The following is a 19,871-nucleotide window of genomic DNA, read 5'->3' as shown; positions in this document are numbered from 1 at the left end:
AAGGAAATGATCAGGAAATTCCTTTAAGGGAGGAAAGTGTGGTTTGGTTTGTTTTGTATGGAAATATTCGTTAGCAGAACTGGGATGAGCAACTGCATGCATTCTTTAGTTAGCTTGAAATCTATGACAAGGAACACAGAGAGGAATACAGGCAAAACATCCATTTCTTTCTTATTTCTTTTGAAAGGTAAGACATATGATTTTCTTTTACTATGCAATGCTACTGACATTACACAAGAAATTGTGTGGATTATATGATTATAAAATATGCTGTTTTATGCACTGGGTTGATTTTCAAATTCCCATTTTTTTAGTGACACGGACTCGTGTCAAATTTTACGAGAGACAATATCTTAGAGAATTTATTAGAATTAAACTGGTTTCCTATTTGTGTGCTTGGCATCATGTTATCACTTCATTCCAAGACATGCCTTTTTATAAATCAAAGTCTAGAGAAGACGACAATTTTGACTATGATAATAATACATTACAAAAATAGTACAAAGTAAAAAAATATATAGTGCAAAATGACCAGTGGGTTAAGGGCCAGTGTGTTAAGAGTTGTTCAGCATCAAATGCCCCTCTTTGTAATTGCATATAGAATTATGAGGTATGCAGGTAGAAAGAATCATCTATCTCTCTTTATCTGGTAAGAAGATGTTTGTGGATAATACAACGAGCAGCAGTGTAGGCTGAAGTCTCTTGTATCAAAGAGGATGCAAACAGATGGTGTCCATGACTCCTACAGGAATAAGAGGTATGGACTTATTTCAGTTCATACTGGTGTGTTTTACAGCGACCCATAAAGCAAATGTACATTTTATGGTTGTATTCTCAAACAAAATAAGCAGCAATATATGTATTTCTTAGTCAATCCCCTTGGCACTTTAAGGACAGAGATCATTTAAATAAAATAAAATAAAATAAAAAAGGGCTACTGTAGTGCTGTTGTTTCATGGTCATATTAAGGAACTGCCTTTTATGACATTAACATAAAAGTATATGTAATGTTTTACTCAAACAGCCATTTTCTCAAAAAAAAATATATTTTTTTATAGTTTAAAATTATTCACCCAGACTACCCGTCATTACAGTGTAGCTTCAAATGAGATTAGTTTGCGCAACCAAAGGAAATTCATCCATCCTACATGCCCTCCACCCCCTGCTGTTCACTGCTTACATAATGCATCAAGGTACAGAAATTGGTAATTAAACAGTCTCACACAGCTGGGGTGAGAACATCTGGATGACAGAATTCTCACCAAAAATGTTTAGATTCAGAACAACTAGCGATGGCTTAATTTGACAGTTTTGCTGTAGTACTATGTGCATTTCACAGATCAGAAGATTCTTTCAAAACCTGATCTCATGTTCTAATTACAATTATACATGTTTTCAGTGCACTTTGTCATTGTTTCAAAACATAAGATTATTGTAATATGTAATGAGAATCACCAAAACACAACCGTATATGATTTTTCAATTTAGTGTGTTTAACAATTAGTTAATTCAGTAGCAAACAATGCAAGATCATGTTTCAAATCACCCTTGTCACTGAAATAATTACAGTAATAGAGGCTATCAACTGTAGAACAAAGCTCTGAAACAATAAGATCGATCGTCATCAAAATTAAAAACAAAAAGGTAACACTTTACAATAAGGTTCCATTTGTAAACGTTAGTTAACTACATTAGATAACATGTAACATTACCTAATGTTCATTTCAACATTTATTAACACATCATTCAAATTAAAGTTATATAATGGATCTGAGCTAACATGAACTAACAATGACCAGTTGTACTTTTATTAACTAGCGTTACACAAAGATTGTAACAAATGCATTACTCATTAGTTGATGTTAGTTAATGCATTAACTAATCCCAGACTGCGACATAGAGTCGGCCCAGATCCGACCCACATCTGGTACACGTGGATTCCACACATACCAGATGTGGGCCGAATCTGAGCCGACACTATGTTACTGTCTGGGATGTTAACTAAAGGGACCTTAATGTAATGTGTTACCAACAAAACCATATAGTAATGAAATCTGATGCTGACCAGAAAAAAAGAGAAGAAATCTTGGTACTTCTTTGATGATTTGATGCATATCACCTTATAACAACATCTATCACTCTCTATTTCTTTTCTTTTTTTAAATGTTTTGATTTGCAAATTTGTCTGAGGCTCAAATCACCTCCATCACACTAAGGAATGAAGCAAAGGGAACCTCCTCACCATAATGGATACCATAAAGGACAATGGTATCCATATTTTGAGCATAACAAAAGAACTGTGAACTGAAGGCACTGCACATGAATAAATCATTGACTGTATCTGCAGTATAAGACCAGCAAATCTTTGGATACAAATAGAGGCAATGAGCAATATGACACACACTGCAGTGCATTTAGATCCACCTTTTTCATAGGACAGGATAAACAACCTCAGCTGTAGAAAATGAATTAATGTTATCACATCCCTGTGTGCAGACATCAGGAAATATTAGCACTGTGATAAAAAATTATGTATTTCCAAGGAAGACACATGTAGGATTTTATTTTTGTCTTTTTTTTCAGGTTGTGTGTTGTATTAAAAAAAAAAAAAAAAGTTCAGAATCAGAAATAATCAGTTGGTACCATCGCCAAACCCTAAGCAAAATAGTTTTAGGCATATTAAAAACTAATACACTGTTCATACATTTTTGTTATTTTGTTCAAAGTGCAAAGACACTGCTGAAATATGTATATATAGGTTTCTTAACATACAGCATTCTTATTGCGATTCAACAGCATAGTACACATTCAAATACTGTAGACATTTTCTGAACATTTATTAGAGATGAAACACTGACTGGTGCTGCAATGAAGAAGTCAAAACAGTGATACTCTTTGGTGTTTATCTGTCACTATGGCTTGAGACAGACAGTGAGAGAATAATTTTTCTGCATGGTTTCCTCCTTCGTTGAGAGGCTGAGACTGTCTCCCTCGGGATCCCATCAGATTGGGGTGGGTGGGGGGCTGTGTGAGAAGACATGTCTATGTGCATGCGTGAGCGAGAGAGAGCTGGAGCGAGGGAAAGAGCATGTTTGCACACATAAAGGAAAGGGGCAGAGTGTGAGTGCGAGTGCAGATGATGCTGCTCGTGGAAAGAGATGGTGCTGGTTTTGGCGTTCCTTCCTGTGCTACAAGATTTCCCCCACTAAGGTTTGACCTCTGCGTCCTGTCTGTTTGGCACCTCACCTTCTCGGGTAAGAGCTGTTCATTTTTTTGCTGCTGGAATCAGATCAGGTTGCTGTAAGCGTTCCTCATTTTTTTGTGTTTTGTGTGTGTCGTATGTGCAGAGAGACACAGAACGACAAAGGGAAGGGAGGAGGGTGGAACAGGCAGAGGATATCATGTGTGTGCTATAAGTAAGGACAAGGAGAAGACAGAGTTGGAGAAGAGGGGAAACAAGACACAAGGCAGAAGCTGCAGACATCGTCTCTTTTTTGGCCAGAACCGGCAACAAAGACAAAAGAGGTAAAGCTTCAGAAGCCGAGACTCAGCCGTTCTGCCTCGTTATTCCTCGGATTCCATGTGCCACTGCGATTGAGGGCGAATAGGATGTCTGTGTCTGGAAAAAAAGAGTTTGACGTGAAGCAGATCCTCAGGCTCCGCTGGCGCTGGTTCAGCCACAGCACTCAAACCTCAGCTGGGAATGGGGGGTATATCCAACAGGAAGGTTTCGACCACCGGGGAACACCGGTCCGGCTGAAGAGTCACTCTCGGGACAGAGGAGGACTTCGCAAGAGCAACAGCCCTGTGCACAGCATTCTGGCTCCGAACCCTGGACCCACGCCTGTTTATGTCAGGCCGGGGAATCAATCATGGCACCAGCAAAACATCATCCAGCACCTCCAAGCTAGCGAGGAGCTTCCCAAGAGCAACTCACCTTGCAGTGCCAGGAAAGAGGAGGCGAAGAGCAGCCATGAGGATGTGAAGAGCAATCCGGAGGATCCCTCTGAAGGGGAAGCCACAGACAGGTAAAAAAAAAAGAAAGAATCTCAGTGCAGAAATAGAACCGTGTGTGAAAATGTGTGAAGAGGTGCCTGCTGTTGTCAGCTAACACATTCAAGCGGCTATGTTTTGCCTGTAGGCATAAAATACATGCGGTTTTTAGATGAAAATCCTATTTTTGCCCTTCATGCAGTAATGAAAACAGACAGTACGGTGCTGAGAGATGAGCGAGGTGTTATTTTGGCACGGAGTGGATTTACGGTAAGCCCCAGGGAGCGTCAGGATTGAGTACAAGTACAGTATTTAACTGTCACTTTATTTGAGCTCATTACGCCAGTGAAATTCTCTCAGAACTGACAGTTTGTTTTATTTTCATTCGCTGTGTTGCCAGTGCTTAGGGCCGCCGCTTACACGTTGGTTTGGTCTTCGGAGAATATAATTTTTCAATCAACTCCACCATTGCAGCTGCCACCACAGCTCACCTGGGAATAGTTCATTCACATGGCATGCGGGTTGTAGAAACACAGCTCTGAAATATCCATGGATAAATTATTCATCAAGCAGACATCTCACAAAACACAGAGGAAAACATAGAGGCGTCTGGATTTAGCTGGCTGTATAACACATTCTGTAAGCCGTGAGGTGGTTCGCTCTTCATTTTAGCAGCCTGCATTTTCATAACCTGAAGCTGGAATATTTCACGGCTTGTTAATGCATGCATCCTCTGCCTTATAAATGTTACAGAGAGTATACCATTACATCAGAGACCATTGGCGCAAGGGCTATAAATTTGGGAAGGGCAACCGGATGAATTATCTTTAGTGGGGATGATATTTACACATCAGTGCAGTTCAGAGAAAGAGAACATTTAATTTGCTTGCGCCGATCGATCGAAATTTATGAGATTATAAAGGCCTACTACCTACTTCCACAGATATGTGACAATTCACATATTAAGTGCTGGATGTTTCGAAGAGAAAGGTCTTGTTTTTTTCCACCGAGTAGCTCTGTCTAGTATAATGTCATTGTAATGTAATGCAGGAAGTAAACATTTTCTCAGATAAGGAAGTGGAGAGACTGACCCACAATAAAAGATGATGTCATGAGAGATAAAAACCAAAACACACTCTTTTCTAAAGAAATGTTTCAACATACAGTACATAACATTCTACACCTGATCAACAGTTGTAGTCTTTTATGATTATACAGTCCTATTTTATATATAAGTACATAAGACTATAACTGTTCATCAAGTGTTTGTGACAATATTTACATTAAATTTAAATCTTGGTTAAGAATAATATGCTTGTACTTGTTCATTATGGTGTGTCAAGTGACTCAAATATGTAATAATGGTAATAGAATCAATTTAGGCAAAATACAATAAATAAAATGGGTAAATCTGGCAAGATTATTCCTTATTGAGACATATTCACGTCAGTCTTATCTGCATTGCTTATCTACGCAAGACATGAACTCTCAAACATCAAGTTTTGACTCTTTAAAAGCTTATGTTAATTACTTTGCTTGTCTGAAAGCTTTCTTTGTGTTAGTCCGCTGCACTGATTGATATGGTCTTGCGAACTAAAGTACCATGACTTCATTCTTCATCTAGAAAAGACCTATTTTCAGACTGAAATGACATTACCTGCGACATTAAAACAAATTGAAAACTATTAACCCCTGAAAGTTACCTGCTATGTTTTCTTGAGCACCACAGTGAGGCTATCATGCACTGTGTTATGAATATTTAATCAGAGAATTAGATAAAACAAAAGAGATTTGATCTCTTAAGACTTCCCCATCATGTGCTTTAAATAATACCTCAGAGCCTCTAGGTATACAATGATACATCTGCTGTAACATATGTTTGTTATTCTGTGTTTTTCTCCCCCGTCCTTTTATCACTTTTCATTTAGTATGCGTAAATAAAGCATAAATTTGCCTTACAGGCACAACGTGATGGAAATGAGGCATTTAATGTGCCTCTAGACTCGGGATTTTGTTGTGCATCTCTGTGTGTGAGTTAATAGTGAGATCAGACCAAGTTCCCAATTGCACGTTTTTACCCAAAAGGCAAGATAATGACTATTCATTATTTATGCATTTTATTTCCCTGTAAGACATTCATCAGTAGGGGAGAGTCAACTGAACAGGAGGTGGTAAAGCATTGATGGAGTGCAATCATAAATCAGAACAAGAGAATATGTATGTAAAATTATTAGCACTCATTATTTGTTATTTGGTCTCATAGGTTGTTATTAAAATCATTTAAACACAGAAATGTTCCATACGTATCTTTAACATGGCGTAACGGTTAGGTTTCTGGCTTAGGTTTCCATTCCCACTTCCGTTTGCTGTCCTCTCTACATTTGCACTGCTAAAATAAAATGAAAAGGCTAAGAAAGAGTTATTGACATGCAATGTCTCAAAACAAATGCACAATTATGTTAACTTTTAAATTCATTCAAATTGAATACGTTTCTAGAAGATGTGCCAAACATGTCATGCCTAATAATGTAAGCTATATAAAATGTAAGCTATATTCATCTGATGCAACACTCATAGATTTCATTACCAGTAAAACGTCAAACCGGTGAAACATCAAAATCTTGTGAGGCAGCCAAGGCAGTAATGAATAAAATATTTTAGGAAAGAAATTAATCTGGATTCAGCCTGGAAGCCATATCACTATGGGAATTGATGAAAACTGCTGAATACTATGTTTAGAATGTTTCTGTCGATCTTCTGTAATATCGAGGCTGCTGACCTGCTCAACATAAATAATTCAGAAGGGTTAATGAAATATCTATCTGTTTTAGTATTATTTGTTCAAACAGAAAGCGAGATGAAGAGGCGTATGAAATATAGTGAAATTACAGAGGTCATGGTGATTTTGTAATGATGAACTGAACCAGTAAAATAATGTTAGTGGAGAGCAGACTGGTATCCCAAGCAGAACTAAATATTTGATGTTTTTCATTAAACTTAACATCAAATTCAATATCTTACTAAATCTAACATGTAGAATCTCTAGTTACAAACATAGATGGTCTTTTAAGCTATGTGTACTATAGACACTCATTTAGAATAAATTCATGTTTCTGATCATTTAAAAAAACTGAGAGAAATGTTTGGTGTCCTACATATCCCTGCAGGCGTAAAGGGCTTAGAGCCCTCTCAGTGATCTGTGTTACCATTTCTTCAAGAGTCTAACAAGCCGACAGCATGCTGCCTTGCAAAGGGTCATGGGTGTTTTGCTACAACACTGCTATTCGCACATTAATAGTTCATATCAAGCATTCTCATGAAATCACAGTGGAGAATTGTCTTTGGATCAAATTTTTTTTTTTTTTTTTTACTGTACTAATACAAATTTTCTGTATCAAGCAGATGACCATATATATCATGACAGACATGATAACATGTTTGATAAAATGCTAATGACCATTCAGTAGTTTGAATGCATTGTCTTGAATTGCACTGCAATACTTTCATGAAATTTAGTGAAAGGTTGCAAGTTTAAAATGAGTATTGCCTTAGCTCACTGGAAGTAATTTATTTTATTTTATGTAAATCCTTTGTAGTTTCCTTGTCTGCACACAGAACTATGGAAGCTTGTTTCCGCCACGTAAAAAAATTAAAAAATAAAGGTAATTGCAACTCACAATTTTTTGCGAGTTTGCAATTGCGAGTTTATATCTCACAATTCTGTGGAAACATACGGAGCTCCAAAAGAACATGGTAAAGAAAAAAAATTGTATATGACAATGCCTTTGCGATCTCTTGCAAATGTTTTCCGTTCCCCCAATAAACTTTGTGTTTGCTCACAAAATGTTTGCGTTCCCCCGAGAAACTTTGCATTCCCTGGTAAGAATACAAAGGTTTCGCGAGCGAATGCAAAGGTTTTGTGAGCGTATCCAAAGTTGCTCAGGTGAACAACAAATATTTTGTGAGCGAACGCAAAGTTTCTCAGGGGAACGCAAAACATTTGCAAAATAATTTTTCCTCCCATTTCTTTTTTAGGCTTAGAGGCTCTGTAGAAACAGGTTTCCATACACAACATAACATAAATATTGTACAAAAGTATTTAGTTTTTTAGATGAATATATGATTTAAACATTGAGACTAAAAACATCTAGTCCTAATCTGTCCATTAAATAGTGCACACAGTAATAATGCTTTGGTAGGCTATATGTCTATCATAAACACAAATAATCACATGACAATCATGTTCACCTAAATTACATACAATTTTAACACTTTTAGGCTCTTAAATGCTGAAATTGTAATAATAATAATAATAAAGTCAAGTCAAGTCACCTTTATTTATAAAGCGCTTTATACAATACAGATTGTTTAAATGGACCTTTACAGTGATAACAGGTAAATGATGCATTTCGGCTGTTGTTCAGCTGATGTCAGTTCAGTGTTGATTCTGTTCCGTTGTGAAGATAATCAGTTGTTACAGTAAATTAGTTCATTTCATCTATAAAGCAGTTTTGCAAAAAAAATAATGCCATCATCCAGCTCAGTTCAGTTCTCATATAACAGCATCAGTAGGCTACAGTCAGATCAATAATATTGTTGAATATTAAGTGTCCCCACTAAGCAAGCCAGAGCCGACAGTGGCAAGATATTCGGCACATTGCTAGTTGAACAGTCCTTGTAAAAAAAAGAGAAAAAACGAAGGAGAAAAGACCATCCCTTTCTTTTGATGAAATGCTGTCTATAAGAGGAATTTTAGCCCTGACCCTTTAATAAGGAAACAGCAGAGACTTGAGTCAGCAGCTGTTACGTTGAATGATATCTCAATTTCCTCTCAATTGCCTTGGAAAATAATGACACCATCTTGTCCTAGGATGAGTAGAGCTTCATTTCAGGGAGAGATTTATAGTATGTTCATAAAGCATTGACAGGTCAAGAGACATTGTCCAGGTAGAGGAATAGAAATGTAGTGTAGGAGGGGTGGGGGCATGAATGTGTTGTACATGAAATGTTTGCACAGCAATGCTAGTTTGTTTAAAGTATATATAAAAAATGTATAAGCTTAAATAGATGGAGCAAATAATTATTTCTAACAAACATTGTATTAAAATTGGCTTTTCAAAAGCTTGTTTTATAATCTTTATAAATTAAGACTTTGGCTTGAAGCTTGATTTTGTGGGGACTTTATTGATTAATCAGTGAATTAAGCTTTTATGTTTTCAAAAGAAAGCATCACACAACAGCCTTAGAAATATCTAAACTTCACAAGGGCTTATTTACAATTTTTAATAAAGGGCAGCAGGAAATTTTTTTTTTGTTCTTTTCAAAGGGTAGATTGAGACAGCAGCAGACTGTTATTCCAATTGTGTGCAAAGCTCAATAGCCTTTATAATTAGTTTCATAATTCACATTTACATTAAATATCTAAACAAAACACCATCTGTTTTACAGTTCATCTAATATATAGGCGTCACTATAATATACAATGTAAATATTTGTGTAGTATGTTTAAAACACACTATATGTGTAAAAGTGCCACATACTAACACTCACGTCCTCATTTCTGCAGAATGTATTTTGTCTTTCGAAATGCAGCTATTAGCATAATTATTGATAATTCAGGACTTGTTGTCATTTTAAGTCAATACATTAAAGCCAGGCAATAAATTATCCTAACACTGCTGAGTGTTCCACATTCAATCGAATTATCATTCAGCTTTTCAACATATCTATTAGCCTCAGCATAATTTGTAGATGTTCATAATTTGCATTCGCTGAGAATAGGATATTAGAAAAAAAAATGCATACTTAGCAAACATCTGGCTTAATTTTTCTTTACTGAATATGATGGGGGGAAAGATTATTTAAAAACATACTGAATTCATGCATAGTGTATATTTTACCTAGCCCATTTAACTGTACTTCTTTAAATAATGTACAGAGTGCAGGGAAGCCCCTCTGTCAGAGGACTCCTAATGGCATAAGATGTTTCTGTGTGCTGATCCTCAGTGGAATTCTACCATTTTCTGCACAGTTTTTATAACCCTTGAGGTAAGCACTATTTATCTTGCAGTTGGTTAGCAATTGTGATGAGACACTGCACACTGAAGGGGCAATATAGTCTGAAGATAAAGAAGAAGAAGAAAAAACAAGTGCAATACTTATGATAATAAGAAGAGGTCTGACCTGGAGGTTCTATATCACTTTGAAAAAAAACATGCTTTCATCTTCACACCTGTTCGGCTTCTGAAGGGCTGTGCGTGGTTACGTTTACAAATATGCTCAGTGTCTTTATCTTTGTTTTAAAGTGCAGCTCTTGAAAGACAGAAAAGAACAACCCTGAAAAAAAAAAAATTACAAACACGTCCGGGGGTATTGTGTTTTTATGAATAACTCTTTTCATCTCTTTAAAAGGGCAATAAATAAAACAATGAATCAAAGTAAAATGTCTTTAATGCACTCCACCATGTTTTAACTGTTATAGCACTGAATATTAAGACATAATGATACACTAGGTAATTGTTCCTCCGCCATTTCTGCAAGAGGTATGTTTATATGCAATACGATCTAATTAAAGGCCTTGAAGATCTGTGACCTGTATTGCTACTCGTAATGTTGTTGTTGTTGTCTCATTAATAATGCATTCATGGAAGTTGTTCACAGAATGTGGATTATTAAAAACCAATTCCTGGCAGTTAACCTTGATTTTTAAATGCAGTGCATCATCATTTGACACTGTGTTGACACTAAATAGGTGCGGGATTAATATTAATTACCATTAACAATAAAAACGGCTTCTCTTGGCATTACACCCTTATTCAAATGTAAAGCTGTATAGTCTAATGAAAAATACATCATTTCTCACTTCAGCATGCAGGCCTTAACTTTAGGAAAGGAACCAACCACACTTTTGATCTATTCAGTCAGGATTGAAAGTATGCTGAAAGGACTTGACTTTTTGACAAGTGGAATTCATATGTTGGTAGGCATTTTGAGGCAATACATTTTTTTGATTGCTACAGAAGCAGCAATTGTATGTGTTCACAGTCACAAAGGGCCACAACTGTTCTATTGGCCTACATGACTTTCCTTGTTAAAGGTGCATTGCGCAACATTTCATGTTAAAAATACCCGTTTTTCTAACCCATACATGCTTAAACAATTGCCTGATGGGCTGAATGAGCCATTCTATGATCACTGCGATTGCCTCTAGTACAGTAAAATAAATAAGAGGGATTCGGGTCGGAATCGACTGGGCGTGACGTCATGCGCGTTCACGCTCACCTGGCTATGTCTGGCAGGTTTGTGTATTCGCCGCCATTATCCGCATCAGCGAAGACAACTCAAGCAACTTTTGCAAAAGTAGAAGATGGATTCAAAGAGACCGGCTTCTAGTTCATCCCAAACCCCAACGCAAACTCCACGTAACCGCGTGCACAACTCTGGTTGCAGTTTCGCGTGTCGCCAGAAGGGGGCATAGTTCCGCAAAAACTCAGAGACTTGCGCAATGCACCTTTAAAGAGGTTTGGATGGTTTATAACAACATATATGGATAGGGTCGTAAGCCCCTTATGATATTTCTGTTATTATTTTAGGTGCCTAACTTATAGGGGAAATAACGGGAACACAGACAGCAACACAGTGCCGGCCCAGATCCGGCCCACATCTGGTACGTGTGGAATCCACGTGTACCAGATGTGTGGGCCGGATCTGGGCCGGCATTATGTTGCTGTCTGGGAAGCTGGTCATTATAGCAAAAATTAACCCTGTCAGGTATCACTTTCAAGGGGACATTTTACAATAAGTATCCCGCTTATTACAAGGCTACTTAAAAAATAGATAGCCTGAAATATCAGCTATGGAAATTTCTATTTAATTCATGACATTTGGTAAAATTATTTTCATATCTCAGATTTAGTGGTGTAATGGTACCATTGACTTCGGACGATTGACGATGGAACCTGAAGTGCTAACTCATTTCCGGGTTGTGGTCTACAAAAATACATCATCCCTGCTCCACTGCAGTGTCTGCCCACTTTCCAGCGGTGTTGGTTCCGAAAGTATTTTTTCCATTCATTTCTACCATAGGGATTTCAAAATAAGCCATGAACCAAGCCAACCTGCTACAAACTTTGATTTGAAGATCTTAAAAAAAATACGAAGACAAGACTGTAATTAACAGCTTTAGTGAGGGAAAAAACTACAATCCCATGGAAGCATTGTGAACAGCTTAATCGAACAATGGAGAAATATAAACCTATATCGTTAGCCTCATAGCATAATTGCCTAAGTCATTTTTTGGCCAAATTGTGATATCTGCCTAACTTTACTGTCCTACCACTGCTGCAAAACTTGTCTTGTTTTCCAAAAACATTGAAATATGACTTAGGAAATTATGCTATGAGGCTAACGATATGCATTTAAAAATGTTGATTATACAGTATTTATTTTATATATTGATTTAATTGCAAGATTAAACATTTTGAGAGTATAGGGAGACCAACTTCCCTATCAACACCAACTTCTTTTTCAACACGTCATTTGCAGTGCTTCATGGGAGTGGGGCGGGGCTAAAGAGCTATTTTGAGTTTTTGCTTGTTTTGACTTTCTGATTGATAGAATTTTCTGTTTGTTTCTGTTTAATTTTCTCAAATTTTTTTTTTTTTAAATTCACCACAAATTCTGCTGTTAAACTCAATTATTTTAAAACTAAGTTGAAATAATGTGCTGGCGGCTTCAACAGAAGCAAATACTATCAATTACCAACCTCGTAGCTCACAGTAAGGCTGTCTTTAAAGGTTTATAAGTTATCGTTAAAAAATAAATTTCCCTATGGAGAAAATGAATGGAGTTCTGACTTCTGGAACCCGACTGTCTGTTGCACTCTATACGCTCCTTCTGTTTGACTCCGTCTGCGAAACAAGACTCGCTATCTGTCAAAATAGAAATACTTTTTTGAGAGGGCGTGAATTTCTAACATTTATAGGTAAGTATACAACCGTAGGATGTTGTATACTATGGTCGGAAAACCTGTCTCAAAAACATTAAACAACAAGTATGGCAAATTGTGTAGGTTTATGAGTTCGAAGTGCTTAATCTGAACTCGTGCACTTTTACAGCAGTAGCTCAGCTCTGTGTCATCTGAGTTCGCAAAAGCTTGTAAGGTGGAAAATCCCTTACAATTGTATTGTTTAAGGCAATATTTGACTCATACTCTGTTCATTTATGCCCATTCTGACAAATGATTTGGACAAAACTCTTTCTTAATGCTGATGGCTGAATATTTATATCTTAAACGGTCATGTTCTTTGAATGCTGGAATTGAGCAATTGAGCTAAAAGAAAATAGTTCCTGCAGCCAAATCCTGGGGATTACATGAAAACAGATCCATCTTAAAAATGAGGTTGAGCCCCCATGTACTCACTACACCAGACTTAAAGGACAGTGGGTGAAAATGCTGGAGGAATGAAACCCCAGTTAAGCTGTCTGGGTGATAAAGATGATTTCTACGCACGACTTTGAGCGAGCAAAGATAGCTGTAATCCTCTTTTAGAAGTGAAGTTCATTCATCTTTCTTAGTTTATTGTTATGGAATTGTCTGTTAGACACACACGGCATATTATCAGTATTCTATGAACTGAAGAATTATAGATATGCCAGGTGCTTTAAAAGATATGCAAGGCAAAAAATGAAACACCTTGCAAACATTGGCCTGGTATTTTTTTAATAGACTTTTTGAACATAGGCCTACTCAGTATTTATTTTGTCTCAGTATCCGACGGTACTGTTTGTACTTGTAGTATTTTAACCCTTAAATGCATAAATATTTCGCCAATCAATATTACATATTTGGGTCTAGCAACCCGGATCTATATCTAACATGGATGGATCTCTACCTGTCGCGATAATATAAAACTCTCCTGATATTAAACTAACAATTACAGAAGATTAAATTAAATACATTTTGTTACCTTTTGGAGCTTGGAAGGGTTTGAGCAGATGTTTTATATCATCACTGTCCTCGTCAGAACTCATTTCCCAGTTAGTTTAGCATCTGGTTCATATTCCCTATCTCAAACATATTCTTAAAACTATCATTTATTACAGCTTCTTTATCAGATCCACCATCAAGTGACAGCAACACTAATATTTGATTGCGCTCAGTACTTGCTCTGCAGTAAATCACTGAGCCATTTCAAGTTTTGCTGATGATACTTCCTATTCTTTTGTTTTTTTGCCTGCGGTAACTATGAGTGAAACGACACTTCATCATTGTTTATCAGATATTGCCACATTGTGGAATAAAGGTGAATTGCACTTATTCAGTCATCAAAGATTAAATTACTGTTGTACAGAAAAATATACTTACCGGTACACTGTTACACATCTGGGGTTGTTCGAGACCCTATACAATTTTTACAAAAAAAATAATGGGAAAACAGGCGTTCTTTTATAATGTTCTTTTTCTTGTTATATTGATTCTAATGAATAGATTGAGGAATACTAAGAAATTTGAAGTCTAACTATGAGGAGGAGGGTAGTGAATGACGCCCCAGGTCACTAAAGACCCGAGGTATGCATCTATGCATCTAAGGGTTGAACATGGAGAGAAGATTCAGAAGCTGAATTTGTCAATTTCATTGTTTACATTAACAATGAAACATCTTGTTCAATGACATTTTGGAAAAGAGAGGCAAATTGCAATATGGATGAAAACTCCACAGACACACAGAACTGGTTCAGTTATTCTTTTTTAAGCAGGAAAGCTCTGTTGTGCAGCTTCAACATAATGTTTGCTCTGTGCATCACTGAATAACAAAGCATGCTTCAGAAACCAGGAAAGAGACACTGACACGCTGCTCTATGAGGAATAAGATCCTGCCACTTAAAATCGCTTAGGGCTGCTTCAGTATGTTTGCAACCACTAGCAGCTATTTCTTGAAAGGTCAACCGAATACATGCGCAGAACACACGTGGGCAGAGATGCTGACACATATTTCATTATAAGATCCTTGAAAAATCCTTCAAAACTACCTCCTAGCAAAATTCTCATTTGATTGACAACGACGCTGAGCTGCACCACTAAAATTGTGAAAGCATGATTATAAATATTTTTTTGAGAGTTTGTTGAGAGTATTGATCAAAACACTTATCAGATATGCAGAGCTAGTGCACTTTAACAAATCACAGTTTTTAAAGAATAAAATATTCAAGGCAGATGATACTACTGATGATAATGATCTGTTTTTGAAAGAAGGGGATGATGTAAAATCACTTTGTGGTGCTCCACTCTGTGTTAGGCTCTTGAAATAGCGTTTGAAGAGCCTGTTGGCAGGCACTTGTCAAGAAACGCTCAGGTAACTGTAACAACTTCCCACTTGTTATTGATCTGGTTGAATGGAGTGATACAGTTCAAGTTCAATAACTGCTCAGATGCTGTACTGATATGGAGATATGATGGGTTATGTAATACACCACAATAGATTCCTATAAATGCCCTCTGAATACATAGTATGCAATATTTCATATAGCAGTTAAACTACTGAGCTGTTCATTCTTCCTGTTTATAGTGCATAATGATTGAAATTTTACAGCAAGTAGTACTCGAAGACCAGTGTATTATTAACACCAAAAAAACATTACAAGATAAACATATAAAAACAAGCAAGGATAAATCTTTTCAAAAGCAATTACTATGTAAGATTAATACATAATATAATATGTATGAAACTCCGATATTATTTAAGGGTTACAAAAATGTGGTTTTGTTTGCTATACATCATTTTTCAGATGCATTTTTGCTCTTAAAGACCCTTTATATAAAAAGCCAATTTCACAAGCAGAAAGAAAACATTTTCAGTAAATTTACAACCTTTCAGAAAGTGATACAGAAGCAATTTGGTTCTCCGATATTGGTAGACATAAAAGTCCTCTCAGCATTCCTTTGAGCAAAAGTAATGCATCTAGGTTTTTACAGCCCCTCTTATGTTGGCTTATTTCTTATTCAGTACACCCAGCTCTGTGCCAAAATGTCGTTATAATGTCATGGAGATAAATTACCCATCTATTTAGCATAAAAAACAACCCTATAATGACCAGAAGGAGTCTGGGACTGGTAGCCTTTGCTGTCTACACAATATAAACACGCTTTTGTTAAAGTTTTAATGTCGTGCAGCTGCAAACGTGTCCCTTTTAATTCATAAAAACATGTTGGCATAATGCAAAGAATGTGATGTACATTTAATGTCTTCTTTAACACTTGATTGTCTTATGCAACATCAGCAGCTACTGGCTTTAAAACCAATAACCGAAGCACCACACATATTTCATCTGAACACTTAAACTGTTTATCCTGTGGTCTGTTCAACTAAGGTACCATTATCTCAAACCATAATAAAAGGGAAGCATGCAAACGTACAATATTTTAAGCAAACCCACTTTTTGGATGCTCTACAATAGCCTAAAGTATATGTGAAATAATATTTGATATGATCCGTCAGCCAGACAGCATGAGTTTGGCTTTGCATGTTGCATTAGATCAGAGCAACCCCAGGACAATTTTGAATGTTTAGAAGTCAACCCCCCTCCGCTTGTAAATATCAGTGTGATCACCTACCCCTGACAGCTGACCAGAGAGATAAAGATAATGTATTCCGTATGAGAGTCACCTTGCTCATCAAGCCAACTCATGTCAAGCCAGCTCCATCTTTTTAAATGGGCCAACTGACTACTCATCACAGGTATTCTGCTATAAAGTGAGAATAGAAGTGTGTATCTGAAATTAATGTGATTTATACGGCAGTATGTTTAAAGACTAGCTCATATGATGGAGCATGTCTGCCTTCAAAGTCGAGGACACAAGGGTGAAATTCTGCTTCATGCTTTACGCCTCTAAGGACAGAGTCACAGTTCACAAAACCACTGATCCAGTGAGCGCAGCTTTCACTGGGATTTACTTTGTAATTAAAACTTTTACGAGATCATAACGTTTTATCAGGTGCTTAATATTCATTCCCAACTTTATGGTTTTGCAACTCTTGTTAAAGATGAAATGGACAACAGGACGTGCAGTTATTAAAAATATCACAATGAATACTTTGTTTTTGTTATGCAAATCTCGGTTGACTGCAGTTAATATAACCAGTCATACAAAGCAATCCATAATTGCAGAGTTTTTGAAAATGCCTTTTTTTTTTATGGCATTTAATTACAGAAAAGCCAGCCAAATGCATACTGTGCGTCCCTACGGCAGCTAGACTTTTTTGAACAGTGTTGTGGACTGGTTAAATGTCAGCCACGGATTTGTTCCGTGAAGGACAGCAAAATAAAGGCTTTAGATTGTTTGCTGTGAGTCAGAGGGATTATTCAGATGCAGCACAATGGCTTGTAATCTACCGGTCTGCAGAGAGAGCAGCTCAGAATTTACATTATCAAGGCTCTATGAAGAGACCAGATCCCCGCAAAGTCCCGTGCATCCAAAATAATAAATAAAAACAGTGAAGTTTGTGCAAATGGTAATCTGCCCCTTTGGAAAACTCTGGCTTTCAATCCACTTATTTACGGAGTTTAGCTCTAATGGTTTCAATTTTAGCTCTGACAAGTGTGAAGGAAGATATACATAGAATCACTAATGTCCAATTGGAAGAAAAAAGAGTATTGTTATGACTTCCGCACAGTGTATAATTCACACATACAAAAACTGCATCAACCAACATGATAACAGTCATTGGCGGAGCTTGTTTTTGTGGGTGCAAATTTTTTTTATAAAGCCATCAAATAGTCTAATATTATGAAGGTAAAATTGGCCATTGCTATCATTCTTTGAAAAAGCTATAAATGTGTTTCTTTTATTATGACATTAACAGCATGTGTGCTGCAGAGAAAATTGATGGAAAATGGCACAAAATTACTCATGACATACTTATTAAGTTTGCTCAAGCTAACTGCTTTTCCAAGTAATATTACAAATTTATATTCAAAGACCTTGTATGTTAGGTATGTCATGGGTTAACTGAAGCTCTGTCGTAAGAATCAAATAACCCCTAAATCTGCATGTCCAAATAATACTTTGCCATACATATTGCAGGAATATGTCCACCCATATGTTAAAGGAACAGTTGCCCCCAAAACGAAAATTCTGTCATTATTTTTTAATCACCCTCGTGTCATTCCAACCCTGTTAGATTTTTTACTTTTCTGTGGAACACAAGAAAGAAAAGTTTAAGGGGTCAAAAACAAACATTCATGTTGTATTGACCAAAGAAAGGAAGTCATACAGGTTTGTAATGATATGATGTAAGTAAATGATGACAGAAATGTCATTTTTCTCTTTGATCTAAATAGCTATTAAACAGCTATTAGAGTTGGAAGAGTGTTCTATAAACACTGAAATGCACATGTCCGTGACTCATGCTTTACCGCAATCCAAACACATTTTCTCCAACATGACCTGTCAGTCAGTGTAACTCTGTCGAACCTCAGAACTGACGGTTCAATTGAGGGGAAAATAAAAGATGAAGTCACAGGTGGACACAGCAGCTTGTGCAGGTGTTAGTTACGTTTTTCCTGTCACCCGCGTAGATCAAATAGCCATATCAAACTGACAGAAGCGCACATCGCTCGGTCTCAGCTCAACTCCGATCTTCCTCTTTCCCACAGGTTGGCTTTGAACAGTCTCTCTAGGATGAGCTCCAACTGCTCAGATGAGTTTTTCCAGGCCACAAATCATGCGGAACAGACCTTTCGAAAGATGGAGACCTATCTTCAGCACAAGCAGCTGTGTGATGTACTTTTGATAGCTGGAGATCATAAGATCCCTGCACACAGGTGAGTCTCCACCGAATCAAGGCGTTTCAAATGTCCTACTTTCACTGCAAAACAGACAGATGAACCGGACATAAGGGAACGCTGCTTAAAATTCAGTGCAATACTTCTCTAGAAATCAACTGAAAAGAGATTGAATTTACATTCATCTTTCTTGGACAAAATCAAACTATTAGTTAGTACAGCTACTTAAAACAACTAAATGCTATCAGTAAAGCTTTCGTTTAACTCTTAGTTAACTTTAGAGGAATAGTTCACCTAAACAGACTCCAAAAACATGACTTTATTCTTCACAACACAAAAGGAGAAACATTAAAGAGCTTTTTTTTTTTTTTTTTTATGCAATAAATGTGAACTGGAGCTTTCAAGTTTCAAGAAGGCTGCACAAGCACCATAAAATTGTTCATTATGATTCATGTAGTATATATAGTCTTCTGAAGTCATATGTCTGAAGTCTTCGTGTAAGGAAATATAATAAAATAGAATTCACACAGAAAGGATTCTGTCATCATTTACTCACCCTAATGTGGTTCCAAACCCAAAAGTCTTCCATTCTTCTTCAGAACATAAATGAAGCCTCATTGGTCCTTGTGCATCAAACAAGTAGCCTACTACTGAGTTTTTGTACTTTTTAATGTGTTAGAGTTTTGGTGGAAGATACATTTACATTTATTCATTTAGCTGACGCTTTTATCCAAAGCGACTTACATTTGGTATATATGTCCAACGCTATCTCACGACCAATTCGTACGAATTCGTACGAATGATAAAAAGTTGGCTAATTCGTACTAATTCGTACGACCTCACTCGTACGAATTTGTACGATTTGTCTAAACCCACGTGATGGGTAGGTTTAGGGGCGGGGTCAGGGGTAGGTCATTCGTATGAATTCATACGAATTGGCCAATTCGTAAAATATGTACGATTTTGCAAAAAACTTACTAATTCGTACGAGTCAGGTCGTATGAATTCGTACGAATAAGCCACCTCGTGGAATTTGTACGTTTTCCCGTGAGATCGGGCTCATATGTCAGAGGTCGCATGCCTCTGGAGCAACT

At 36.8% G+C, this 19,871-nt stretch overlaps 1 protein-coding gene across 2 annotated transcripts in view; it reads left to right on the top strand.

Annotated features, from left to right (window-relative positions):
* Nucleotides 1–61: 61 nt before the first annotated feature.
* klhl4 (kelch-like family member 4) overlaps nt 62–19,871 on the top strand; it is a 42,685-nt gene continuing 22,875 nt past the window's right edge. Inside the window, exons 1-3 of one of the 2 annotated variants that reach the window (XM_084430328.1) lie at nt 3,097–3,254; nt 3,348–4,028; nt 18,649–18,816. In XM_084430328.1, the coding sequence (XP_084286454.1) occupies nt 3,610–4,028; nt 18,649–18,816 (587 nt within the window). In that variant the 5' untranslated portion in view covers nt 3,097–3,254; nt 3,348–3,609. Of the gene's footprint in view, nt 188–3,096; nt 3,255–3,347; nt 4,029–18,648; nt 18,817–19,871 lie in introns of those variants that run through there. The other variant, XM_084430329.1, reaches the window with a different exon arrangement.

Source organism: Rutilus rutilus, assembly GCF_951802725.1.
Source record: "Rutilus rutilus genome assembly, chromosome: 14".
NCBI classification, from domain to species: Eukaryota; Metazoa; Chordata; class Actinopteri; order Cypriniformes; family Leuciscidae; genus Rutilus; species Rutilus rutilus.
The sequence above is the reverse complement of the archived record's forward strand: the minus strand, read 5'-3'. Positions and strand labels throughout refer to the sequence as shown.